Source organism: Anabas testudineus, chromosome 4 (genome assembly GCF_900324465.2).
Source record: "Anabas testudineus chromosome 4, fAnaTes1.2, whole genome shotgun sequence".
Taxonomy (NCBI): domain Eukaryota; kingdom Metazoa; phylum Chordata; class Actinopteri; order Anabantiformes; family Anabantidae; genus Anabas; species Anabas testudineus.
In genome coordinates this window covers 8,206,176-8,221,732 of record NC_046613.1, presented here as the reverse complement: position 1 = coordinate 8,221,732, position 15,557 = coordinate 8,206,176, and the positions used below count along the sequence as shown (strand labels likewise).

The following is a 15,557-nucleotide window of genomic DNA, read 5'->3' as shown; positions in this document are numbered from 1 at the left end:
TTTTTCTCTCTGTGTTTAACCAGACCTCTTAAATATGCCGGTATTTTGAGTGTTTCAACTTTTTAGTACTGGCTGTTGCACACTAACTTGACGCTAGTATTGTGCTGGTGGTTGTGTGGGGGTCCTGTTGAGATCTTTGTTGATCACTATTCAGTGTAATTGCTGTAAAGGTTTACTCAGGAAACCCTGACGCACAAGTGTTTACTTGTGTTGTAAGATGTGACGAATTAGATCCCATGAATCATTAACCTTTCTGCCTTTGCATGCTTGTGTGTGGTAAAAGAAGGAAGATAATGGATCAGTTCACATCCAACAGTAAAGCATGGAAGAAACTATGGTGTTCTGACGTGTCTATTATGCAATTTGGCCTTGGCAGAAGCATTTTGAGCAGATTATCTGTGATTCCATCCGATACCTACAGGGAGAGAAAGAAGGAGAAAGGTGGTTCACAGAAGTTAAGTCAAATTCTCTTTAACCATGATAAATATTCTGTTATTTTGAAAATGCATGGAGGTTGTAAATTGTTCTTATGGCAGCATTGTTTTCAGTGATCAGTGATTGATTTATCACTCTCATCTGCAAAACAATTAACAATAGAGATAAGAGCAGTGTAGTGGTTTTAACTTAACACAACATAATCATATTTTAAATGTATATAATGTTGCAATGTTCCTAATCTATTGAAAAAACACGTATTCCAATGAAATACCATTTTAATAACCTAAAGTTAAAGCATGATTATAATTATCATTGTGTTTTTAGGTAGTTGACATTCTTGTGAATGTAATATCACAAGAACCTCTGAATTCAGTGCATTCTCACAGGTACCTTTGTACAAACCAAGTAACTATTGAATAACTACAGTCTTTGTTTTTTTCAAGTAAGAAAAACCAGACTTAACATCACGCAGACTTTCTTCCAACTTCAGTTTGATTTTCTTTAAACATGTGGCTTTATAACCTTTTGCTGGGTAGTTTGGACCTACCACTGGATATTCCTGTTTATTTTTCTGTTCCTGCTGATCGAATCTTCCTCCTGGACCACTGGCTCTCCAATTTGGTGGGAATTTCATTAGTGTGGACAATAAACATTCTCAGATTTTTTTTTACCAAGGTAATGGCTGATACACGGTTTGTACTAAAGAATCTTATTGAAGCCAAGATTAGAAATCATAGTTGTTACTACAGTTTACTTTTATTTCCTGTTAATGTTTTCATCAGTACATCATCATAAAATTATAAATTGAAGCCATTTATCTACAACATGCAACTTGCAATTATATACACACTATAGGAAATGCACACTTATGATATGTAGACTTTTTATGCACAAACTATACTATAGTACATCTACCCCCTACCCACACATGAAAGCTCATTTTTTCTCACTTTACATTTTGTTAACAATTTATTGTTGTAATTATTAAAATAATATTTTAAAAATTTACTGTAACTTCATGTGTTTTCCATAGCTGGCTAATGTCTATGGGAATGTGTTCAGAGTCCGACTCGGCAGTCAGAAGTGGGTGTTTGTCTGTGGATACAAAATGGTGAAGGAAGCTATAATGACACAAGCTGAGAACTTTGCAGCTCAACCATGCAGTGCAATCGCTGAAAGATTTTACTTAGGAAACTTAGGCGCACAAATGTTTTTCTTTTTCACACCCTGTAGCCAAATAGTTTAGTTACAGGGTTCCATATGGGTACTCTGGGCATCTGTAAGTCAATCATATCATTATAGTGCAGCTTTGATTTACCCAAACACAGAACCCATCCATTTAGACTGGAGGTTTTACTGGAGTCTGAAGTTGAGCGCAGGATAGAGCTTGAAGGGGCCAAAGGCACCAAAACAGCAAGATCAAATGGTACTAAGGACCAAAGCCAGCTGTATGTCCCCATTATCACTAGTTAATGACGACCACTTGAAGGTAACTGCAGGGGCAGCTAAAAAGTGTGGGCAGGTACAATATAACAATTAATGCAGGACTGGGGATTTTCCCTGGCCAATGATGCAGTGTGGCCATCCTCCAAGGGCACGGCCACGCCACACACACCACAAACATGACTATGGTGCTCCAAAATGCTCCTTCTTCTGATGGAGTGACAATAAGACACTTTTTTGATCATGCCTTCTTCAGAAAACAAAAATCTGGTGTCTCTCTGGCCCCTCTCATCTAAAGCATCAGCAAGGGGGATGGGCGAATGTCCAGGGCTCTCAAGGCCCAAACAAGCATGAAGGCTCACCTGAAAGATCACAGCTTTGATAGCTTCTGGAAACCATTGACCTATTACACAATTGGAGGAAATTTGATGATGCTGGCTTGCCATACCACTGGTTGTTTCTCTGGGGGCTGCCCTATCGACAGACATCTAAACTAACAGACAGATGAAGAACACCTCACTAAGAGGAAAACAAACAATCACTGGTCACACACTTTCAGGGAAGCTATATAGACATCCTGCTTTATAAAATAGGAAAGTTTCAAGTCCAGTCTTAAATGTAGAGAGAGGGTGTCTGCCTCCCGAACGTGAACTGGGAGCTCGTTCCACAGGAGAGGAGCTTGACAGCTAAAAGGTTCTGCCTCCCATTGTACATTTGGAAACTCCAGGAATCACAAATAAACCTGCTCTCTGAGAACAAAGTGTCCTGCTATTAAGTGCTTTATATGTGAGATGTCACACGCCTAGGATCCGACTCCATTGCCCGAGACCACACAACACAAAAGGAGTAAGAATTAGGAAGGTAGTGCAGGGGATGAATGCCAGTGGAGTACTCACTAAAGTCTTGATGAGCAGTGGTCGAGAGGCAGGGGGTGAAGTGAACCAGGGAGGAGACTGTGAGGAGTTTTAGATTGTGAATGTAGTTGAATTTCCAAGATGGCCGACAGCAAAATAGCACATGCAGACTGGGAGCAGAGGAGGAATGATGTGTTCTGAAGAATAAGCTATGTAGCAAGCACAAAGGGTTAGTGAAATACACAGTAAACAGTTCTTCAGAAATCTGTGCTGCAGAGTGGAAAACCAATCCCGGGTCATACACAGTAGGGCCGTCCAAGCACTAATGTCCGTAAAGCTAAAGCAGATCCAAACAACAATCCAGGTCAACACTGATGGGCAATACTGAGAGCAGAGATCCAAGAGGCTGATAGCAATGTCAGGAGACGGTCCAGGTCATACACAGGGAAATCCAATTCAGTGACAAAACAGGGAAGAAGGCAGAGGCAATTAGCAGGTCACCAGACAGGCAGGAGGACCAGAACATGAACATGGGATGAATATGATCTCCCCACTGGTGTTGTTCTTATTTGACTCTAATAATGAGGAATAACACATGGTTGTAGCTTTACAGAGGGCTTATATACATATATATATGTATATATATATATATATATTTATAACTCACTCCTTTGATGGCAGTTTCAAATAATGTGTGTATAACTGGGAGAGGGGTTTTAGTCGGCTATGGAGGTTTTGTTGGAGTAGAGGAGGGAGGAAGTATATTTTGCTAAGGATGATGGGAACTGTAGTATGCAGTAAATAGAGGGTGGTCGAGTTGCCGTCGTCCATGTGTAGGCTGCAAAGAGAGGAGTGACACCGCTGGAAAGAAACAGATTGTTAGCTGAAGAAAGCATGCCAGATCTGGGAAGAGAATCCTAAGGGGTCTCAGGTCCTCTTTGTGTTCACACAGAAGTATGCAAAAGCAACTCAAAATCCACAATCCAATCTGATAAACAGTTAAGGTTCAAAACCGAGTACACAGAGACAGATCTGGGGCAGAATTAGAGTCAGGTCTAGAGATCAGAATTTGCAGAAAAATCAGAACAAGGGTGAAGATGCAATGCAGGGATCAGACAATTTGGCATTTGGGTTGCAGGAGCGGTACTGTAGCTCTTTTAGTAGATGGAGAACAGGTGAAAACAGTCCAGGACAGGAAATGACATTTCAAAAAGTAAAAAAGGGAACAGTGCAACTTTAGGCATTATTTTTAACAGCAATATTAATACAAATTTGTGTTTTAAATGAGTCATTGCTGCGGGAGAAATATGATTTTTATTCAATCCTTCAAACTTGTGTCGAATTGAATCATCTATCGACTTTACCAAAGTACGAAAGAAAAAGCTGAAACCATCTCAGTTTAAGTTACGAGAAGAAAGATTCTAATGGATTACATGCTTCAGAAACTGTGCATTGAAGACACTTTGATTTTCCAAGCAGAAATGAATAGCAAACACTGGCATCTGGTGGTAACATAAAAAAAATATGATTTCAAACACTTGGCAGCTTCTTAATTTACATACTCATGTAACATGTTCATTTGTACAGTAGGAGTTTGGAAAATTTTTTACTTACATAAATACAGCAATTATCACTTCATAAGCGTGGGTATAAGATGAAGCCCCTTTCAAAGCCCAGATCTTAATCCCTTTGAGAATCTGTGGCTGGATCTTAAGGTTAATGTCCATACTTTGGCTACTACTAAAAGTTAGGCAATTTGGATGGAAGGTGTACCAAGATTGTTGGGAACTCCCATAAGAGGTGGTTGTCAGTTGTGAGTTACAAAGGTTACAATATTAACTATTAATTGTCAGAGGGCTGATAATTTTGCACTACTCATTTTTGTGTTCTGGGCTTCACTTATTTCTCTAAGTAGTCCATCATCTTGGGGAGTGGAAATGTGGTCTCCTCACACATTTACAAATGTGTAAAATGTACGAGATACAGAAGAACAACAGAGGTTCAGAAAATGGCAGATCTTCCTGAGAGAACTGACTTCTTCTCCTCTCACTTCTGATGGCCTTGATTCTTTTGGCCCCTTCATGGTGAGGGAAGGAAGAAAGGAACTAAAATTATATGGATTGTTATTTACTTGCTTATGCTCCAGAGCTGTACATGTAGAAACACTCGATTGTTACAATTCCCTCCTCCAGCCAGTTGAGGCAGTGTCCCCGGAAGTCTCTGTTTCCCTGATTTCCGGGGCCAGGCCTTGGCTGATTGGAGTGGCAACAGGTGTGGGTTTTAGCAGGTGTTTGTTGTTAATCATTAGTTTGTCTTGTATTTAAGTCCATGTCTGTGTGTTTGTTATTTGCTAGTGTGTCTACCGTCTACCTCGTTTGTTCCCTGCCTCTTCCATTTACCTTTTCCCCGACCTCTAGCTTTGTTCTCCACGGTTTGTAAGTTTTGTTAGTCTAGTCAGTTTGTTTGCTCTGTAGTTTGTTCCAGCATTTTGCTGCGTTTTTTGTTTCTTCTAGGTCCAGCTTTGTATGTGTAGTATTAGGTTTTGTCCCAGCATTTGCTGTGGTTTTGTTTTCGTTTGTTAGTTCCAGCTTCTGCTGTGATTTTGATTTCTGTAGGATCGTGTTTAGCTGTGAGGGTTTTGTTTATTATATAACCTAGTGAGTTCCTGGTTTGCCTGCCTTTTGCAGTGTTTTTTTAGTTTGATTCGCCTTTTGAGATTTTGGTTTGTTCTATTAATTTTGTTTGCATTACATCCCCTCTGTTCTGCATTTTTGTTATTATTTTTTAATAAATCTTGTGTGGGAAGTCACACTCTGTTGTCCTGCTGTCCTTCTGCGCCTGGGTCCACTAGTTAGCTCGTTCGTAACAGAACACACTAGCCAGTATGGATCCAGCAGAACGGCAGCAATTACAGACTGCGATTCAGTCCCAAGGGGCCATGTTATGCCACCTGCAGAACCAGACTGATGCTAATGTTTCAGCCCTAGCCTCAGTTAGTGCCGTTGCCGACCAAACCTTGCTCCTGGCTAGTTCGCCGTCCGCCGAGTGCAAATTGGCCCCACCCGAACGTTTCTTCGGGGACGCAACCAAGTGCCGCTCGTTTTTGGCTTCACTCAGACTGCTGTTTGAGCTCCAGCCAAGTTCATTTTCAACCGAGCGCCGCAAGGTTGCGTACACTCTCTCTCTTCTCGGCGGTCGGGCTCATGAGTGGGGAATGGCTGAATGGGAGAAACAGGACGAGTGCTGTTCCTCCTTTAACAAGTTTGCAGAGGAACTGTCCTCCATTTTTAACCCTTGTGCACATCGCCGAGTAATGGCAGCAAGGCTTTTTCGCCTATCCCAGGGTTCTCAGTCCGTTATCGATTATACCATTGAGTTCCGCACCCTGGCTGCTTCCACTAATTGGAAGGAAGAAACACTCGGCGACAAATACTACGAGGGTCTCGCAGATAGTGTAAAAGACGAGTTGGCAGGACACGCTCTACCCACACGACTGAAGGAACTCATCTCCTTAGCGGTGGCAACCGGACAACGTTTCACGGAGCGACAGACAGAGCGGCGCCTGGATAGGCGCTCTCGGGGGCGCGCCTCTCCAGTTCTTTCACCGGTGGAATTGGAGGGTTCAACTCCAGCGATTCCGCCGTTGCAGGGCGACCGACACCAGGCCACACCTCCTCCTCCGTCAGTAGACCCCGGAGACCAAATGCAGCTGGGCCGCACTCGTCTCCCTGCAGCTGAGAGACAGCGCCGACTAGTGGGAGGCCTCTGCCTCTACTGTGGGGAGCCAGGCGATCGTGTCAGACAGTGTACTTTAAATGGCGGCACTCGTCAGTCAGTAGGAAGGTGCTGACGAGTTTCACTTGCCGTACATCCTCCCGTCCCCGTCCAGTCCTGCGTGGGGAGCTGTTTGGGGCAAGTTCCTCATTCCAGCTGGACGTATTCATCGATTCTGGCTCAGAGGGTAACTTCATTGATGACTGCTTGGTTCAGAAACTCAACATCAAGACAGTCGAGCTGAGGGATCCCATTGAGGTCAGAGCTCTGGACGATCACGTAATCCACCATATAAAACAAAGGACTGAGCCAGTCAAGTTGGTGGTTTCGGGCAACCACCAAGAAACCACGGAGTTCAACGTCATCTCCTGTACGTCCACTCCATTGTTGTTGGGTCTCCCTTGGCTCGTTTTACATGACCCTCACATCAGCTGGGCAGCTGGGAAGGTTAGGGGCTGGAGCACTTTTTGTTTGGCTAATTGTTTGCGATTTGGATGGAAGGTGTACCAAGATTGTTGGGAACTCCCATAAGAGGTGGTTGTCAGTTGTGAGTTACAAAGGTTACAATATTAACTATTAATTGTCAGAGGGCTGATAATTTTGCACTACTCATTTTTGTGTTCTGGGCTTCACTTATTTCTCTAAGTAGTTCATCATCTTGGGGAGTGGAAATGTGGTCTCCTCACACATTTACAAATGTGTAAAATGTACGAGATACAGAAGAACAACAGAGGTTCAGAAAATGGCAGATCTTCCTGAGAGAACTGACTTCTTCTCCTCTCACTTCTGATGGCCTTGATTCTTTTGGCCCCTTCATGGTGAGGGAAGGAAGAAAGGAACTAAAATTATATGGATTGTTATTTACTTGCTTATGCTCCAGAGCTGTACATGTAGAAAAAACACTTTTTGTTTGGCTAATTGTTTGCGCTCTGCTAACCCGCCTTCCGCCGCCAGGGCGGTGCCACCTCCCTCACCTGTCAACCTGTCCGGCATTCCTCCAGACTATCATGACCTCCAGGAGGTATTTAGTAAGAGCCGGGCGACATCTCTGCCGCCGCACCGCCCGTACAACTGTGCCATAGACCTCCTTCCTGGCACGACACCTCCTAGGGGACGGATATTCTCATTGTCGAACCCAGAGAGACAGGCAATGGACGCCTACATCAGAGACTCTCTGCAGGCCGGCGTCATCAGACCCTCATCGTCGCCGGCTGGAGCGGGATTTTTTTTTTTGTCAACAAGAAGGATAAGTCCCTGCGTCCTTGCATAGACTATCGTGGTCTGAATGACATCACTGTCAAAAATAAGTATCCTTTGCCACTCATCTCCTCTGCCTTTGAACTCTTGCAGGATGCTCGTGTCTTTACTAAGCTCGACCTGCGGAACGCTTATCACCTGGTACGAATAAGAGAGGGAGATGAGTGGAAAACGGCTTTCAACAGCCGTTTGGACTCACCAATGCACCCGCTGTCTTCCAGGCCCTGGTTAACGATGTCCTCAGGGACATGATCAACCACTTTGTGTTTGTTTACCTGGATGACATCCTGATCTACTCCCAGAACCTCACGCAACACGTCCAACACGTCAGGGCCGTACTGCTACGTTTGTTGGAGAACCGGCTTTTTGTCAAAGGTGAGAAATGTGAGTTCCACGTTCAGCACACGTCTTTTCTGGGGTTTGTTCTGGAACCAGGAAAGTTATCCATGGATCCTGCCAAGGTGTCCGCGGTACGGGATTGGCCAACCCCCAGGGACCGAAAGCAGCTCCAGCGCTTCCTTGGCTTTGCAAATTTCTACCGTCGCTTCATCCGTGGATACAGCAAGGTCGCTGTTCCTCTTCACTCTCTCACCTCCTCCAAGGTCCCGTTCATCTGGTCTTCGGCAGCTGAGGCTGCTTTTGTTCGTCTCAAGGGTTTGTTCACGTCGGCACCCATCCTGAACCTCCCCGATCCCAGGAGACAATTCATCGTGGAAGTGGACGCTTCCAGCACTGGGGTCGGGGCGGTCCTATCCCAGAGAGCAGAGGACGACAACAAGGTGCACCCTTGTCCCTTCTTCTCTTGCCGCCTATCTGATGCCGAGCGGAATTACGATGTTGGCAACCGAGAGCTTCTGGCTGTGAAGTTAGCCCTAGAAGAATGGAGACATTGGTTGGAGGGGGCTAACCAGCCTTTCTTAGTTTGGACTGACCACCGCAAGGTTTTGTCCCAGCTTCTGCTGTGATTTTGATTTCTGTAGGATCGTGTTTAGCTGTGAGGGTTTTGTTTATTATATAACCTAGTGAGTTCCTGGTTTGCCTGCCTTTTGCAGTGTTTTTTTTAGTTTGATTCTCCTTTTGAGATTTTGGTTTGTTCTATTAATTTTGTTTGCATTACATCCCCTCTGTTCTGCATTTTTGTTATTATTTTTTAATAAATCTTGTGTGGGAAGTCACACTCTGTTGTCCTGCTGTCCTTCTGCGCCTGGGTCCACTAGTTAGCTCGTTCGTAACACTCGATGATTTATCAACAGATGCATTCATGAATGCACTCGGAGCATTCCTAGCTATCAGAGGACCTGTGCGCCAATTAAAACGTGACAGAGGAACACATTTTATTGGTGCTAGGAAAGAGCTGTCTGAGTTTCTCAAAGGAATGGATCAAGATCGTCAGCGAGCAGTTGGTTGTGAATTTGTAATGAATGTTCCATCAGACATTCATTTGGGAGGAGTCTGGGAACGTCAGATAAGAACGATCGAAGCATCCTGACGGCTATGCTCAACAAGTCAGCTAGCAGACATGGCACCACAAGTCTGAGGACATTTCTTTATGAAACCATGGCCGTAATTAACAGTAGACCACTTAGTGTTGAGCACCTTTATGATCCTACTGGTCCAGAATGGCTCACTCCCAACCACCTAACCATTAAATCATCAGTTATTCTGCCACCTCCTGGACAGTTCTGCAAAGAAGAGAGTGCTGTTTTTAGCTGATAAATTCTGGCAAAGATGGAAGCAGGAATACCTGTTAAATCTTCAACTACAAAAGAGATGGTAAAAGACATCATGGAACTCACAAGTGGATGACACCGTCATTCTACAAAATGACAGTGCACCAAGAAATTAGAGGAAGCTTGCCAGGGTTGTAGAAGCTCAACCTAGTTCAGAAGGCAAGGTGCGAAAGGTGAAACTACTAGTCAGTGCCACTACATGTGGTGTATGGCTACATAAGGCTACACCATTCACACGTAGACTAAGAAACATTGTCAATTAATATTATGATGAAAATCCCATTTTGAGTGAATACTCTTAAGTGATTTTGGTGGGAGTGCAAGTGGCTCCCTTGTTACAATTCCTCCCTCTGCCCGTCTGTTTGTTATGTTTTTGTTTTTGTTCATTGCTCCCTCCATTTTATGAGCACCCCTCAGTCCTCAGTTGATTGCTGGTTTGTTGCACACTGTTCATGGATCCACACCACTTGTTCGTCAGCTCGTCAGTTAGTCAGTTCGTCACTCTTTTTTGATACTTTGGACTCTTGTTTATTCCATTCTGGACTGCACTTTGTTGGACCTTGGTTTGTCTGTGAGTTTGTTTTTGTGAGTTTGTAGGTGCCTGCCTTTTGCAGTGATATCTGCAACAACAACTGTAACATCCCCATTGTGTTCATGGTGTTATGGGTTTATGGTATAGTGCAGATTGTTTGCTTTGTTTCAAATGGTTACATGATAATGGAGTTATGTTGAAATGTCAATATCACAATATGTAATTTGTTGTACCGTAATACTTATATACACAAAATTCATGCTCTGACGTTACTAAGATACATTAGGATATAAAGTGATGTATCTTACGAGACTCTAGAGATTTAGCGGAAGCAAGCTAATGAAGATCGTGCTCCATGGACTGAACAGATGGCTCCTTCGAGACTCTGCTATATTGTATAGAAAGTTTAAGTTATCTACATTTGAAGCCAAAGCCAGACAGTTAAAGAGAATCAAAGATTCATGGACCTCTTCATGACAAGCGGCCAATGAGGTATTTGTTTATGTACTTAATGTGTTAAGTGTTTAATGTGTTTCGTGTGTCTTTAATTTCTTTCGTACATGCTAGGTGTATATAGATAATGTACCCTGTACTGTTCACAAATACAGTTCTTACGGCGTGACTTAGTAACTCAAGAGGGAAAGCAAAAAACCAACCTGTGTCTGTTTTGGCTAGGAGAGAGCAACAGGTGCAGTAACATTGTGTTCCAATCTGCAACTGAACAATACTCTGATATAACAATGTACTGAAAAGTTTTACCTTTAAATTAAAAACAAAACAAAAACACCCCAAAAAGTCGTGATTACCATGTTTGTTAAGATTCCTAGTTACTAGTATGGTAAAAATAGTACTTTGGTCAAAGGTCAAAACACCCACCTCAGATCTTTGTACAGTATTTATCATTTTTTATGTGCGTTATAATTTTTCAGATCCGAGAACTGTGATTGCTTGAATATTACCTTGTTAGAAATATATTTAGGCATTTTTTACCATAAAGTTTCATGATTCTTGGCACAGGTTTGTAGAAGTGTTTGTTGCAACATTAAGTGCACTGTCTACAACAAGCACCTTTGTACAGACTGATTTACTGATAAGTGCACTGTCTTTCTTACAATGTTGTGCAATTTTAGTGTGTAGCCACTGAACAGATGAACTTCGAAAGGGTTAACTTAGGCATACACAGGCATTATAAAACCACATGTGCCAAGATAAGTCTGTCGCAAGCCAACATACGTTTTGAAAAACACCATTGATCCTGCAACTGCTGCAAGCTTGATTCTCTTTAAACATGTGGCTTTATGATTTTTTGCTGAGTTTCGACCTAAAGGCAATATTCCTGTTTATTTTTCTGTTCCTGCTGATAGCAGACTTCCTTAAAAACAAGAATCCTTCAAATTATCCTCCTGGACCACTAGCTCTCCCATTTGTGGGTAATTTCTTCAGTATGGACACTAAACATCCACAATATTATTTTATGAAGGTAATGGCTGAGACACAAGTTGTACCATTGCTATTATTAAAAATTAAAAGTAATGTTATATCTCATAATGTATTATTACGTTTAGTTTTACGTTAGTTATAACAAAAATTTCTGGAATGTTGTATTTATTAATTAGTTTTTGCTGTAAATATTACCAGATTTTATGATGCTCACATCTGCTGATTAAATTGCAAAGTAACAACTCTGACCTCTAAGCATACTTGACCACCAATTTGTTGTTGGTCACATCATTTGTTGTTTGAACAATTTATAGTTCAAATATAAGTTCACATGGAGTCTTGTTCATCAGTTTGTTCCTTTACATATTGTCCACAGCTGGCTGATGTCTATGGAAATGTGTTCAGCGTCCGACTTGGCAGCGACAAGTGGGTGTTTGTGTGTGGGTACAAGATGGTGAAGGAAGCTATAATGACACAAGCTGAGAACTTTGTGGATCGACCACAAAGTGCAATGGCTGACAGACTTTACTTTGGAAACTCAGGTGCACAAACGTTTCTTTGTTCTTCTGTCCTATGATGTCTTTAAATTAGCTCCCTTAAATTGTTAACCGCTCTGACTCTATCTATTTATGTTTAGCTGGTCTGTTCATGAGCAACGGTGAAACATGGAAGAGACAGCGGCGTTTTGCCTTGTCTACCTTACGCACCTTTGGCCTGGGCAAAACCATCTTAGAGCAGAGTATCTGTGAGGAGATCCGATACCTGCAGGAGGAGATAGAGAAGGAGAAAGGTGGTTCACACTGAAAACAACACAACATAAATAGCAGCTACAACACTATCTAAACAGTGAACTCCTCTCTTTCAGGTAAACCTTTCACTACAACAGGCCTCTTTAACAATGCTGTGTCCAACATCATTTGCCAGTTGGTGATGGGAAAACGGTTCGACTACAATGACCACAACTTTCAGATCATGTTAAAATATCTGTCTGAAACCCTTTGGTTACAGGGTTCTATATGGGGTCTAGTAAGTCAGTCTTGTCATATTTAGTTTAATCAGTTTCAGGGGAATCCTGTTGGTATTAGCAGAAACAATCCTCTTTTATCAATATGGGGCTCAAAAGGTTTGATCAGAATTTAACATAAATAATTAAATGGTTAGCAGCTGGTGTGTGAATATAAAATTACTATAATTTGTTTTTCCCAAATAGCTTTATGAATCATTCCCTGGAGTGATGAAGCACTTGCCAGGTCCTCACAACAAAATCTTCAGCCACTACAACACCATCCAAGATTTCATCAGTCAAGAAGTAGAAAAGCACAAGAAGGACATAGACCACAACAATCCCCGGGACTACATTGATGCTTTCCTCACTGAAATGGAAAAAGTATGTAAACAACTGTGTTGTCCACACAGCACTGTACAGTTGTCGATCTATCTGTTCACCTGCTTATCATTTACTACTGTCTCTTTCTCTGTATTTCTGAATAGGACAAACAGTCTGACCCGGGCTTCACTGAGACTAATCTGGCTCTGTGCTCTCTGGATCTGTTTCTGGCTGGAACAGAGACGACCGCCACAACTTTGCAATGGGCTTTGATTTACCTCATCAAAAACCCTGAAATACAGGGTAGGTGACATGATGGTGAAGTGTTTACATCCATGCTAGTTTGCACTAAACACAAAGTGGACAATGACAGAAAAGGTAACCTAAGCACTTAGTTAGTTATTGCAGTAATACATTTCATGACAATCCATGCAGCCCATCTATAATATCTAAAATAGATGTGTTTTCCCAATGAATGCAGCCAAGGTCAACCTGTTGAGTACTAGAGCAAATACTCTATATTGAACCATGCGGATAAATAAAAATACATGCGCATAAGGTTGTTAAAGGTAAGGTGCCTCTGTTTAAAATAGAACATAGAAGTTTTGATCTGTAAGATTTTTACATTTCTTCTATTTCTAGAAAAAGTCCAGGCAGAGATAGACAGAGTGATTGGACAGAACCGTCTGCCCGCCATGGGCGACAGACCCAACCTGCCCTACACTGACGCTGTCATCCATGAGATCCAGAGGATGGGAAACATTGTTCCTCTCAATGGACTCAGAGTGACTGCCAAGGACACAACACTGGGTGGTTACTTTATACCAAAGGTACATTTAGTCAAACACTCTTAAGTCCAGTTTCTGCAGGATTGCTCGGCTTTGATTTAGGGATTTTGTTTTTCAGGGAACAACCTTGATGCCAATGCTGACCTCTGTGCTGTTTGATAAGACTGAATGGGAAACTCCAGACATCTTCAACCCTGGACACTTTCTAGATGCTGAGGGAAAGTTTGTGAAGAGAGAAGCTCTGCTGCCGTTCTCTGCAGGTAAACAACATTTACCTCCATCTTACAAATACCCTGAACCAGAATTTACCTTGAATCCTGTGTGCTTACACCTTCATGTGTGTGAAACCTTCAGGAAAACGTATGTGTCTTGGAGAAGGACTGGCCAGGATGGAGCTGTTCCTGTTTTTTGTCGGCTTATTACAGAAGTTTTCTTTCTCTGCTCCTGATGGAGTAGAGCTCAGCACCGAAGGAGTCACTGGAGGTACACGTGTACCAAAGCCCTTTAAGGTTTGCGCCAAGGTTCGCTGAATTATTCATCACAATCCCATTTTCATTTTACTAATATATATTAGAGAAGACTAAGTTCGAAAGTTCTAAAACTTTAGAATAGAAAACTATAAGTCAGTCTGAACCTAGTGAGAAGCCGTTTATTCACTCTGCCGGTACATTTAATTTTGTTTGGCATGTAGTTTTACAGAAACAATCGTCTACTGATTGTACTGGATTTTGTGTGTGAGAGATTTTAGTCATTACAGGGAGGGTATAAAAACTTTATTAACATCCATTACTTACCTTTAATTTAAGTTTTTAAGAATAGCTTTTATTATAATTTAGCCATTAGTTCATAATGAACTGTCGTATTTCCATATTATTCTGAAATAATTTGTTAATAACAAATAAATGTGTTGATGATTTCTGTCAGCAGTCATATAGTTTGTAAAACAAAAAAATTAAGAAACTGACCATACAGCCAACAGGACCATAAAGTCAAGGTTTCATTATAAAGATAAGAGTATTGATGTAGTGGTTGTAAACTTGTTGTAAACTCAAAAACTCATATTTTAAATGTATGTAATGTTTCCTGTCTATTGAAAATCTTTGACAAAAACGTATTTCAACGAAATAATACTTTCACGGACTAAACAAGCAGTTACATACCTGTTATTCTCACTGCACTTTGTTTTGTTGGCTTCAATCTGTTTACACTATTAAAATCGAATACACTAAGTAGCTAAGGTTCATGTGTCATCATTTTCCTGAGTTGAGAATTATTATTGTTGTGTTATTACTGAGTTAAATCATAGTTACATTAAAGCTAGCATGATGTTTTGGGTAGTTGACATTCTTGTGAATGTAATATCACAGGAGCCTCTCAATTCATTTTCAAATGCAGCACAAATGTCCACTTGGGCTCATGGATAAACAGACTGAGTTTGGACAGATATGCATGTAAACTGATACTTTCTTTTTGGTTATTATTCTTAATTCAGGTTTTTCGTTACTTGCTGTGGCAGAAGTTTTGTTAGTTAATGCAAAGTAGTTTTGATTGTAGCTGCTTTAAGTTCATTTTCACAGGCACATTTGTACAGACCAGTGCACTGCTTTTTCCTGTGTCCAGTAATATTAATGGTGGTTAATGACTCGACAAAAAGGCCACAAAAGAGTTAACACAAGCTGAACAAGTATTATGTAACTGCAGGGTTTTATGTAAGAAGAAAAACAAGACTTGAACATCACACAGACCTTTCTCCAACTGTCTGATTGATTCTCTTTAAACATGTGGCTTTATAACCTTTTGCTGAGTTTGGACCTCCATGGGATATTCCTGTTTATTTTTCTGTTTCTGCTGATTGCTGACTGCTCCTAATTTTAACAATGTTTCTCAGGTGACAAAAGGCAGTTCTAGAGATTTATTTGATGTATGAATTTAAGAAGACATCCTGGTCAAAGATAACCCCAAGATTTTTTACAG

The 15,557-nt window shown here is 41.6% G+C and overlaps 1 protein-coding gene across 1 annotated transcript; it reads left to right on the top strand.

The window, feature by feature from the left end:
• Positions 1–11,257: 11,257 nt before the first annotated feature.
• Positions 11,258–14,812, top strand: LOC113152302 (cytochrome P450 2J6-like). Its single transcript, XM_026345471.1, has 9 exons — positions 11,258–11,508; positions 11,845–12,010; positions 12,106–12,258; positions 12,334–12,494; positions 12,679–12,855; positions 12,960–13,098; positions 13,438–13,625; positions 13,702–13,843; positions 13,938–14,812. Exons 1-9 carry the CDS (start codon positions 11,317–11,319, stop codon positions 14,111–14,113), a joined length of 1,494 nt encoding a protein of 497 aa, XP_026201256.1. The 5' UTR covers positions 11,258–11,316; the 3' UTR covers positions 14,114–14,812.
• Positions 14,813–15,557: the final 745 nt, after the last annotated feature.

Bases quoted from the DNA above. Each gene is read 5' to 3' on its own strand.
- LOC113152302 (XM_026345471.1), top strand. From the start codon at position 11,317: ATGTGGCTTTATGATTTTTTGCTGAGTTTCGACCTAAAGGCAATATTC. The intron at 11,509-11,844 runs GTAATGGCTGAG...TATTGTCCACAG, and splicing joins CACAATATTATTTTATGAAG to CTGGCTGATGTCTATGGAAA. The intron at 12,011-12,105 runs GTGCACAAACGT...ATTTATGTTTAG, and splicing joins ACTTTACTTTGGAAACTCAG to CTGGTCTGTTCATGAGCAAC.